The sequence below is a fragment of the Diceros bicornis genome, chromosome 22 (genome assembly GCF_020826845.1).
Source record: "Diceros bicornis minor isolate mBicDic1 chromosome 22, mDicBic1.mat.cur, whole genome shotgun sequence".
NCBI lineage: Eukaryota > Metazoa > Chordata > Mammalia > Perissodactyla > Rhinocerotidae > Diceros > Diceros bicornis.
In genome coordinates this window covers 22547606-22559929 of record NC_080761.1, presented here as the reverse complement: position 1 = coordinate 22559929, position 12324 = coordinate 22547606, and the positions used below count along the sequence as shown (strand labels likewise).

Sequence of the window (12324 nt, the reverse complement as noted above, 5' to 3'; positions counted from 1 at the left end):
TTAACTAGCTCCCCAGGCACCACAGGAGTAGCAAGGATTACAACTTTTTCCCACACTAAAGATTCTGAGTGGTATGTCTTGTGTTCATCACTGGGCCAAAGGGAAGAAAGAACACTCAATATTTCACATGAAAATCAAAGAGAAGAATCAAAGAGGAGGAAATAGTGGAAGAATTACTCAGGCTCTGAGAAATAGGAAAGGGGAGCCCTTGACAAGCTACTCAAGGTATCTCCAACCACCTACTCCCTCTTGACCGGGACTAATTCCTATACAAAGCAAAGCAACATGTGATTAACCACCGCCCACCCCTGATTATCCAGAAGCTGATAAATAACACAAATACTGGGTGTCCCTGGTCCTTTGATGTTGGGCATTATCTATGATTTACAGTGCCCTTCCCTTAGAGAATAAAAGGCAAGATAAGAAAAAAAAAGTACTTAATCAATTTCTTATTTTTTGTTGTGGTGTTGTTTGGCAATTTAAGGAAATGGTTTGGGGATAAGAGGATAATTAAAACTAAGGGATAAAATGACACTTTACGATTATCTGAAGATTTCATTTTTAAAATTATATTCTCATTACCCATAAAAATCAGGTTGTTCAGTAAGCTCTCCAGGTGCTTGTAATATAAAGCTAACTCATATGCCGAATCAGCAGCTTCAAGGTCATAAATGGTTGTGCCCAGAGCAATTAGTCAATTCCTGCTAAATGGTCAATGTGATTTGAAATTACGAGCTATTTTGGTTGTCAAGAGAAGCAATTTGATGCCTACTTGTGAGCTCATTAATTGCTAAGGGATCACCTTACAAATAACAAGAAATCTTCCTAATGTGTATACTAAATTTTGTCACCCGGGCATTAATCTGCTGTGGTGACAGGTGCTCCCATTTACAGATTTCCCAATCATCTGCAGCATCACATTCTAGAATCAGATCCTGGCACTGTAAGTCATTTGGCCGATCTGAGCACCCTCCCTTGTGAACAGGGTGATCCTGACCAGCTCACAGGACACCGTGAGGATTAAATTGTGGAAAACGCCTGCTATGGCAGAGAAACTGATGCACGTAAACTGGATAAAGGTTACAAACATTCCCCTTATAGATGACTTCTGTATACAACAGGATCCAAATAACTTGCCTTTAGCTCTTTAACTAGCATGCCCTACAAAATAGCACTCTGTTTCTCAACTCTGAGTTATCTGGGGAGTGACTGGTGCAGGTGTTTGTAAAAGTACCTGACTAGAGGGGAAATGCTACTGCTGTTCTGGGCTACCTAACCCATCCTTCATTGACATGCACTTAGTTCCCAATTTATAATTTCTAGAGATAAACTGAGCTCAGATAAGTTACCCATCCCTAGAATTCTCTCCCCTTTGCCCTTTCCATCCTTAGTGCCCCTGCCTGACAGATAGCCTGTGCGATGAGCTAATGACATTCAGAATAGCATCTCAAGAATGCTCTGCTTAGAAGAGAGGTTCACTATAGTTGAAATTGTATTATTTGATCTAATCTTCAGTACTTTGAAGGCCAATGCATACAGCATGATTTTCACAAGAATACGTATTTTCAGTTCTAAACCACAAACTTACAAATGAAATTTTGCAAGTGAGACTCTAAGAGAAAACTAGAGATTGTCTTTTGTTCGAATGGCGGAGGGTTTCAGTAACTGAAACTCTTGAGTTTTGGCTCTGCCTGGTGCTGAAGGTCTTTTCATTCAGCAGGTGACTTCACTGCAGGTTTTTCTAAAGGCACTCTTACTGATTTGTCATTTGAAATGTCACTATTCACTTATGAAAGCAAAATTCAACTTTATTGTGGCCTCACTCTGCACTAAATTGGGAGATCCCAGAGGTGTCACAAACCAGACAATATCCTTTTCCCTTTATGCGCCCAGGATGGGCAAAGACCGGAGAGCAGGGCGGCAGCCGTTGCTACTTAGAACAGGCTGGGCTATTCGATTAAAAAAATAATAACAATCTTCTTTGGCATTCTGAACGTGAGCTTTCATGGTGCAGTTTGGCTCTGACAATGAGTCATGCCTTCAGCACTAAATTTTTGCCCAGCTTTTTAAACAAAATGTAAAAGAATTGCAGAACAATAGATCTGGCTACATTCTTGGAAATGGTGAATGACAAATCCTCCTCCTAACACTGCAAAGCCATCTTTAATTCTTGGAAATAATCAGTTGCTATTAGCAATTAGTGCTTGTTCTGAGTAAGGAAACTACTATTGCTAAATCTATTTTAACGGTATTTTTTTAATACCTTTTTTCTGAGCCTATAGTGGGACATTTGCCCCATTTTCCTTTCTGTTGAGAAATGTGACAAGCATCATTTCATTTTCTAATTATTTACAGCCACATTTGAAATGAGTTCTTTTTTTTTTTTTTTTTTTTTTTTTGTGAGGAGATCAGCCCTGTGCTAACATCCGCCAATCCTCCTCTTTTTTTGCTGAGGAAGACGGCCCTGGGCTAACATCTGTGCCCATCTTCCTCCATTTTATATGGGACGCCGCCACAGCATGGCTTGCCAAGCAGTGCGTCGGTGCGCGCCCGGGATCCGAACCAGCGAACCCCGGGCCGCCGCAGCGGAGCGCGCGCACTTAACCACTTGCGCCACCGGGCCGGCCCCTGAAATGAGTTCTTTTAATTAAAGCCGTGGCCAAGGAGAAGATGTATCAGAGTGCTAAGACGATTTTGCTGATATCAGCTTTCCAAGTCCATAGAGCCTTCGGTTTTGCAGCGAGAGTTTAATGCTCGTGGTGGTGCAATGCATGTAAAAGTTCCCTAGAAAGAAAATATCTGGAATGCAAATGTGAGATGTCATTGTTATTGGATTGCTAGTTTGATGACCCACAAAACTTTGGAAGTGAAATGCCATGGTAATTTATTCCATATTGTTTTTGTGATTCCTCAGTGTTAGATACCAGGTGCTTCCAGGTGATGGGTGCTGAAAAGCCAAAGCTAAAGATTTAGAAATAATATAAAGCTTCAGTGAGCATATGCACAGGGCACAGGGGCACTCTATGAATTTTCTGACAGGATTATTTAGTGTCAAATTTTCTAGAGATAAGGAGATGGGAATTTTCTAGAAGCAAGATGGGTTTCTTGGAGGAGACTTGGTTCTTCCTTTCCTATAGGTCTATGACTGGGATCAGAAGTTTAAGTGATAAATTCTAGTTTTATTCTCAGTTTCAGAAAGGCCTTCCAAAGGTACTACCAATTCAACTGCCTAAAGATTACAAGGTGGAAATTGGAAATCAATGGAGCAATTGCAAAACTCCTCAAATGCCTCACCATGCTTACAGAAAGCTGCTTAGTTAGCTATAGTCTAGTGATGAGCTATTTTGTTTTGTGAAATGGGATTCATTTAGTTTCATATTTGGTGTGTGTCAGTCAATGATGATTCCCATATCAAATTTGCATAATGCAAAGAAAGACAATTTTTTAAAAATCAAATTCAATCCAAAAGCAATTTAAGAGTATAAGGCTGTATATGCCATGTTGCTGACAGCCTCCCCACCCCCCTGAGAGTCTCCCCCTCAATCCTCTCTACTCTCTCTCACCCCCCGACCTCCCACTGGCAATGCTCAGAGAGGAAGGCTTTCATTCTGGCGAACTGAATAGTTAGAGCTTTAAGTGTGAAAATGAGGCACAGGAATAATTATCTAAATTATATGAAAACTATAATAAGGGGCTCAACCTGATCTAATAAGCAGAGTGAATAGCAAGGGAAAACCTGAAGAGAATCATGTGGGTGACTTGAGAGGTTTAAATACAAGTCCTGAATTAGGTTATATTTACCTGGCCCACAAGTCAGCTCAGCATTAATTGGAAGAGATGATTAGGAAGCAATTTAGATTCTGTTTAATCAAGTCCAGCACTGCTTCCTTTTCTAAATAACTTACAGCCTTAGCCCCAGATAAAGAAGAGTCTTTGAGAAAGGACCCAATGTCTGCTGTCGGGCCATCTTGCTATTTTTCTCTAAGTCAATTTTTATCAAATTACCTGGAACCCATTGTAGTCAGACAACGCCTAAACCAGAGCTTTAGAATCTTAGTATCTTCCTTGGACCTCATGCTGTGACTTTCATGAGGTATGTGAATGAATTGCCAGGTCCTCCAATAGCCCAAGAATGGAATTTGGGGGGCATGCAATTTGGTAGAACATGGCTTGACGTAGAGAAGAGAAGGAAGTGAAAATCCTTCACTACTTTCAGCTTTGAATGACTCCCTCCTATGTCACAATTTCTGTCTCTGTAAAGTGCAAGAGATGCTGGTTTCATTGCTATTTCACTGGGGATTGTCAAGCCTGGAAATTGAGGACAGAACACCACAAAATACCAGGAAGGGCTCAGAAAATGATTCTATTAACCTAGGATGTAATTTTACAAAGAACTCTTCCTGCTCACAGCTTTTGAGTTTAATTAACCTCATCAAATAATAGTGACTTTATAACTCTACTACAAAGTTTTCAAAAGCTCTTATAAAAGAACTAGAAACATAATAGTAATTAGCTTCCTTTCAAAACATCTACTATAGTCTGTACCAGGCAGACATGATGGAGAAGAAACAGAACCAGTGGGGAGTCCTAAGGAGCTTGGGTTCTAGAACTACGTTTGTCTTTAAATAATTGGGTGACTTTCAGAAAATAATTTGACTTCTCTGGGCTCGAGGTTCCTCACCTATAAAACAGGTAGAGAGATTGAGATTATTTAGTATTTTTCAGGCCTGCTGAACAGTAGAATAACCTGATTAACTTCTAAAATATTTCAGTTGCCCAGGTTCCATCCCAGACCGATGAAGGAGACTCTGGGAGTGATCCTTGGACGTGGACATTTGTTGTAGCCCCACAGGTTATCCAGAGCCTCCAAGTAGAGAGCCACTGTATCCATCCCTCAGGTGTTTTTTGGTGACCAAAGTTCTGTGACATCAAGCTGTACTGCCCATGTGGTAACACAGATACATAATGTTCTTGAGCTGATATAGCTCTAACATGGCCCATCAAGTTTTTATCATGATTGTCTTTTCTCCAACTGTATCTTCTACCAAATTCCAGCAGATTCTGCTTCACATTGTGTCCAGACCACACTGGCGTTTTGAAGACCCAAGTGCTTCATCTTGGGAAAAGTTAATGTTATATCTTATTTAAGAACAAATTAATGAAGGTCAAAGTTAATCTGCCCTCTAGAGTTCTCTGACCACCTTGTTAAAAATCATTCCAACTTTCAAGCGTTCTTGTCAGGAGCAGGGGACCAAAGATATACTGAGTTAGTTGACCTGTTTCACTTCAGTCTTGGCGAATATTTAACTGGTGCCTTTCCCCTCTAAAGACGGGTACTCTTTAACAGACAGGAGTTGCTGATTTTTCCCTTGGTCCAAACTGCATGCCGGGTTGTTGGAGAGGACAAGAGGTAAAGAAGGCACAGGTTGGCACAAAAAAACCATCTTGCCTAATAAAGCAAGACATCTGACCTATAAACAACTCCACTCCTTTATCTAGACAGGAGAATCAGAATAATTCGAGAGCAAGTATTCAAAGTGGACAAGATGCTCATTGTATCTGGATGAAGAATGGGGACTCCCACTTGTTAAATGTTTGGTGTAATAAAAAGGAAAACTGGTCCTCCCTTGGCTGATTAGACTCACAAAAAACAATTTCCCCTCATCGTGACTGCTCTGAGACCACCTAGGGCAGGCGAGACCTAACCTCAGTGCAGGCTGCCTGGGCCTGTGTCCAGTGCATTCACACCGCTCAGAAGGGCAGCGCTTAGGGTTTAAAGCACTGAACTTGCTGTCTTGAAATTCTTAACAATTTTATCCTTGAATTTGTGTTTTGTAAGTGAAGTCTGATGGGACAATGGAGCATGTGCAGAGGGTTTGGAGCCTCGGCTCACATGTGGTCTGTGATCCCATGTTCTACCTCCCGCGGCCTCCCCGGGACAAGATCTCAGCCACCGGCTCCTGCCTTGGGTGCCACGGCCAGCCTAATCTTCCCTCCCCAGCCTTGCCTGGGGCAGCGACAGCGTTGCCATCTATCATCACCCCCATCCCTGGCTGGGACCTGGGTGCAAGCAAGGGGACGTCAGTGTTGCGTGTGTACCCTGTAGTATTTCAGGGCACGGCAAGGAAGTCACTGTTCTACCTTGGGCTGTTAGCGCCACTGTGTGTTTCATGGGTGACTTGGTGGGAAGTCTCACCCACACCAGATACCGAGCATGTCCCAGTCCCTTGAGGGCTGCCTGTCCACTGCGGGCTGGGGCTGTCAGCTGTGGGAAGGGGGACTGATCTCTCTGCCCCTGCCGAGGGACTAGGTTTTCATTTTACATGAGGCTCCACAAACCACGTAGTTGACTTTGCCTAACCTGATTGCCAGTAGACAGCTCTGGGTTCAAGAGAGCTATATGGGGCCCGGGGAGGGCTGTCAAAGTTCAATGTCTATATGTGTTCGCTCCTCTGGAACAGAGTGAAAGATCTATCTGCCTCTTCAAGTTTTTCCTCTACTGTTAAATACCATAATGTATATGTATCATATATTAGCTGTGTGATGTGGGACATATTACTTAACTTATCTGGGCCTTAGTATGTAATTCTATCATATAGGAATACTACTACTACTGTCATAAACATGAAACAAGAGAACATGTGGAAATACTTGGCACCATGCTGGGCACACAGATGTTCAATAAGCTTTAGTTGCAATATTATTACGATTGTCCTTATTATTTGTTACAGACCCTGAAAGCAGTTGCAAAAGTATTTTGATTATTACTTTGAAGGATACGCGTTCTAACAAGCTCATTTGGAGTTTCAGTCTCCAGGGTTCTCAGGGTCTCTCAAGTTCACTAGTAGGAGGGGAAAAATCTCAGGTAGAGGAAAATTGTATAATGCGAAGGAATCATGGCTTTGTCCATCATAAAAGGCGCAAGTGCCACACCCACAGCAGCTGTGGAATTGCTGAGGTCTACAGTGAATAAAGCAGAGACGATGCCAGGTAACAGCATCTCATTTTCTGTTTTGCTAGAGCAAGTGGAGGCAGGAGACTGACTCAATGTGGAAGTCAAAGCATATAATGTGGTGATTGACAAGCCACATCTCTGCAGTCCGTGACGAGCTGGTGTCCACAGTAGGAGACTCCTGCTAGTGACTGTCACTAAGGCCAGCTTATGCAGCCTGGTACTCCTGTGGAAACATTTTAACCTCTTCGGATTCCCAGGAAGTAAAGGACGCCGCTTCACTGCGCCATCACTCTGATTTTCATAAATATATTGAGCACCAGCTGTATACCAGGTGATTTTATATTCTCTCTAATCCTCATAAACATCACATAAGGCAATCATGCCCATTTTATAGATAAGAAATCTTGAGGCTCAGCTACGTTAACTGGTTTAACCAAGACTTTCTAGCTAGTCACTGAGAGAGTGAGGGTTTAGATACAGTTCTATCTGACTTTAAGATCGTGCATCTTATTTTAACTGATTGCAAAGCCTCTCTTGTAACTATGGTACATGACCTTTTAGTAGAAGTAATAACATAAGAAATACTTATTTCGCTTTAACACCAGGCACTGTTCTAAGTGCTTACTATATATTGACTCATGTAATCCTTGTTCCAGCCCTATAAAGTGGAATTACTGTCCCCATCTGCAGATGAGAAAACTGAGGTACTGGGAAATTAAATAAACTGAACAAAGTCACACAGTCAGTAAGTGACAGGCCAGACTATAAACCCAGCAATGTGGCTTCAGATTCTGTGCTCAACCACTAGGTGAAGGAATGAGAACTTCTGGAATTATTTTAAAGGGTTAACTGAAAAAGTATAATTTGACTTTCTAAAATAATATACCAAGACATGCTTCCAAATGTGTGTCCTTCAAAGTATTAATCAAAATATTTTAAAACATTTTTCAGAGCCTGAAGCAAATAAAAACAATGATAGTAGTAAAAATAGTAGTTTAATTTTACATCTATCATGTTTCTGGCACTGTACCAAATAATTTACTACGTCATCTCATTTAAAATTTATGATGATAGTATTATTATTCCTAGATAACAGAATAAATTACTGAGGCCCAGAGAATTTAATTAATTTTTCCCATGTCACACAGCAAATATATATGATGGTTCTGGGATAAACTTAGACCGTCTGCATCCAGAATCCATACTGTTTACTATAAAACTAGTACTCCATTCTTTTTGAATTTTTAGCAGCGGAAAACTTTATCTTCTGAGAATAGACCTGATTTTTTAAAACTAGCAGAAGTCATTTGTGACTAAGCCTTAAGTTTTTTGAATTTCAGGTACTCAAGATTAATTTTTGGTCAAAAACATCATTTGATGAAAATATAGATCGCTTTTCTCTTGTGATCTATAAATTGTCTGAAATCAGTCCCGGAACACGTTCTGGGCACTGACAGCACGATGGTAATTAGCATCTCCCCAGGTGATGACTTTGGAGGGATGCTCTTACTCATGAGCAAATTCACGCCCCATATTTAACAGACACTGCATGCTGACGACGGAAATGACCAGAAGCTTCCCATATGCCTCTGGGCTTGTGGCACGATGCTTGCGGGCACCGTTCAAGCACCCTACGGAGTCACTGGGTGAACCACTCTATAAGGATTACTGCCCATAAGCCACTTGCTCATCTGTAGCACTTTTCTTATAGAGAGAATTTGCATGACTTTTAACACCTGGTTCTAGAGGATCCACACTGTATATGGTTCAATCCCATACTGTGAACAGGGACTGTGCTGAGTTGGGGACCCTTCATGATCTTGTGTTGGTGAATACATTCCTTAGGTGGATGAGGAAGCCATTTCCCTTGGCTCTCTAAAGGATAAGACCAACTAACCCTTTCTTTATTTTCCCAGGCCTTGCTGGGGTTACACATAGCATCCTCTTCTTTCCAATATATTGCTCAAAGTGGGTTTTAATTTAATATATAGCTCAGAATTAATTTTCTTAGGGAAGAACTGTGAGAATAGCTCAGTCAGCCATTCTTGGTAAAGAAAATACTGCAGTGGGGTGGGGGTGGGTGGAGAGGAGGAAAAGGGAAGAGAGAGGAAGGAGACTAGAGAGGTGGCTTTATTGCACATTTTTAGACTATGACTGGTGTAAAGTGACTTCCGTGCATTTTGCAGTATGCTTCTCTAAGCAAAATTTCCTCTCTAAACTCAGAAAACTCCATGCATGCCTGAGACAGCCACCTCTAACTACTCTACCCTCAACTCTCTCTCCCTTTAACAGTTAGAAGCAAGCTTGTTGGAATATTCTAGAATTTCCTGAGACACATGGTATACTTTTCTTCTGGCAAAATCTGTCAGCCAAAGAGGGAGAGATCCGTGATGAAAGCTAAAATTTAGAAGCAACAACTCTTAGAAGTAAAATTTGTATATTTCTTAATGCCTCCTTTCCAAAAAAAATGCTTTTCATATGGAGCTCTTCTATTGAGAACATTATTGAACACAGCTGCTTGGAGAAAGAGCACTCAATCTGAATGCCAAGATCTCTGTTGTAACAGGGAAGGAAATAGTCTGAGATGACCATTTCTACCACGAATTGAGAGAAATGCTATTTACCGATAGAACAAAAAAGAGACCTAAAGTTTAGATATTTTTTTACCAAAGGAGTTAAAAAAATATGTCTTAATAAATGAGACCCAAGAAGTAACATAATAAACAGTGGATAACTATAGAAAGCTACTTGTTATTGTTAATAATAACAATAGTCACTGTGTCTGATCTCATACTAATTATTTAAAAATCCTGGAGGGAAAGTATTTTTTGCGCCATTTTATAAAGGAAGAGCAGAGATGCAGAGAGGTAAAGTAATTAGAGTAGGTCACCCTGTCAGGAACTGGCAGAGTTGGGATTAGGCCCAAAGAGTCAATCTCCAGCTCTTCACCGCTCCCTTGCAGGACTTGAGATAGAATTTGGGAAGTGACGGAATGGTTTTCTGATTACCATGGCTTTGTTGGAATGGCCACCTCCTTGGAACTCAATGGTCCCAAAAGCATCCGTTGGGCTGAGTTGAGTGTGCTTGCTGATGGACCACTTCTCGGACTGGATGTCATTTCGGGAGAGGCGACTTTCATTTTTCTCATTCTGAAGAACGGAGATACTGGGAGTAAGGCCAACATGCTGGCCTATTAGACGCCCGCAGCAACACCTATAATATAAGAGGTCAAAGTGAACTCTTTGTATTACCTACTATTGGAATACATGCTTGAAATAACCTGCTGGAGAAATCTACAAAGCGTATAGCAAGCCAATCAGTCAATTATCAGGTGGAATCCCATAATGTGGCTGTATCAGGCAAATGGTCAACTCAGGACTTAGTGGACATACATATCTTTTCTGCCCCCTCCTCATTTTCCTGTAGCTGTATAAGCTGTAACATGCCTCCTGTCTTTCTCCACCCAGCCCTTTCACAACTGCCATTATTTTGCAGCATTAGAACCTGTGAACAAAAGCCCTGTATATTTGTTCACTTCTCACTCCTCCCATGTATCAAATCTTGCATGAAGGACACTGAACAGCTTTGAGAGAAGAACTTTAACATGCACAGTTAAATAAGGAATCTCACTCATATGTGAGTCACTGCCTAACTTGTCTTTTCCCAATTGACATTCACTGTCAAATATCCAATTCTGAGAATAAAAACCTGCAGCTTAAGTGTTCTTGAAGAAACAATGAAAAAGTTATTCACAAGATATTTGAAAACAAAATTCACTCCTTTCATCCTGAAAATGTCCTTCATCCTTTACTATTACCACTATTATGACTATTAGTAATGATATTGATACATAGTTATCATTTATTAAATACTAGGAATGTGACATTCATTCTATGGATAAAATACTGTAGTTTTGAAAGTCAGGTAATTTGCTAAAGGTTACATAGCTAGTCTATATGACTCTGTAGTCTATATTTTAAACTGCTTTATTATGTTGCCTTTTCATAAAGGCATTTCCAGATATTCATGTGTTACTTTATCTCAAATGCTTCCCACCTTATATACTGTTGATCATCAGGAAGATAAGTAGGATTCTAAACACGTGTTTGGATAGGAATCTGAAGGTCTGCAGTCCGATTAGTAACCTGCTGGAGTCTTTTATTTAAAAATCTCTTTTTCACTATAGCAGAGCATGTTGGTACAAACTAAGCATTTTGATGAAATGCTTAAAAGGGAAAACCAGTAACAATACTAAAAATATATATAACCCATTCCTTCCCTGATGGTATATTTGTTATTCTGTACAGGCTCTTAGAGAATGAACTGTGGGCATGACATATTACGTGGTGTGTTTATATAAGATTGCTTCAAAAATGTCCAGCAACAATGAAAAAAAATCTTTAATTTGACATTGGTTCCCTTGCAATGGATAGCGATTACTACTGTAGTTTTGTTCCCATAATCGCTACTTCATGTTCTTGCTATGTTATAGAGACAGCAAGATTACCTATGGGGGTCTTTGGTGGTGGGTATGATGTGAACACATTCTCTTTTATAAAATGCTCTTTCTATCCAGGATTTCTGAGCCTGAAAAAAAAAAAGAGGAAAGGTAAACATAACCTTTAAGTATTTTTTGACTTGGAAGCAAGATTTCATAATCACATAATAGACTATTGTCTCATTAACTGAATTGAAATTGTGGATACTTCACACATAAACACTGCATATAACAAAATCAATTACTCCCAGAACTTGCTTATTAGGTTATTTAACATTGTAATATTGAGAGTTAAAGGAAATGACCATAATAAAAAAATGTTAGTGATGGAACCATATACAAATTCATAATGATTTTAGAAGGAAATGCTATTTACAGAGAAAATGAAAAACGTAGAGCAGAATGTTTGCAATGGTATAGGTAACAAGTATTCAGTGGTGGGAAGAAATCTATCTAAATAAGTATAAAGTTTTCATGGCTGACACTTCCATTAGATTTTACTTGTAGAAGGAAAGAAAAATGGTGAGGGAATTACATATCTCAAAAGCCCTAACCCATCATCATGCTTTTTCTAAAATCTCAATTAGCATTGCTTAAATACAGAGGAAAAAAAGGAAATGGAAACATAAGGAAGATAAATGTCTTCATCACAGTCCAAAATTTCAGAGGTAATGCCTTTGGAAGGAAGTCAGAGAGCATAATTTTTGCATCCCATATGCCTTTGAACACAGCAAATACAGCTTCTTAGAATGGGCATTGTTGCGACTGTCCACTCAGAAGTCTGGCCACTGAGACTGGATTCCCAGAAGCATAAAGGAAGTTCTCGCAAACCGTACCATCTTTGCTCCAAAGCATCGTGTCCATCCTGCAT

The 12324-nt window shown here is 40.2% G+C and overlaps 1 protein-coding gene across 19 annotated transcripts in view; it reads right to left on the bottom strand.

The window, feature by feature from the left end:
• TRPM3 (transient receptor potential cation channel subfamily M member 3) overlaps positions 1-12324 on the bottom strand; it is a 791340-nt gene that overhangs the window by 252674 nt on the left and 526342 nt on the right. For all 19 annotated transcript variants that reach the window (XM_058565673.1, XM_058565675.1, XM_058565677.1 and 16 more), the window contains exons 2-3: positions 11463-11542; positions 9964-10168 (exon numbers count right to left, since the gene is read on the bottom strand). In XM_058565673.1, coding sequence (XP_058421656.1) covers positions 9964-10168; positions 11463-11542 — 285 coding nt within the window. The remainder of the gene's footprint in view (positions 1-9963; positions 10169-11462; positions 11543-12324) is intronic.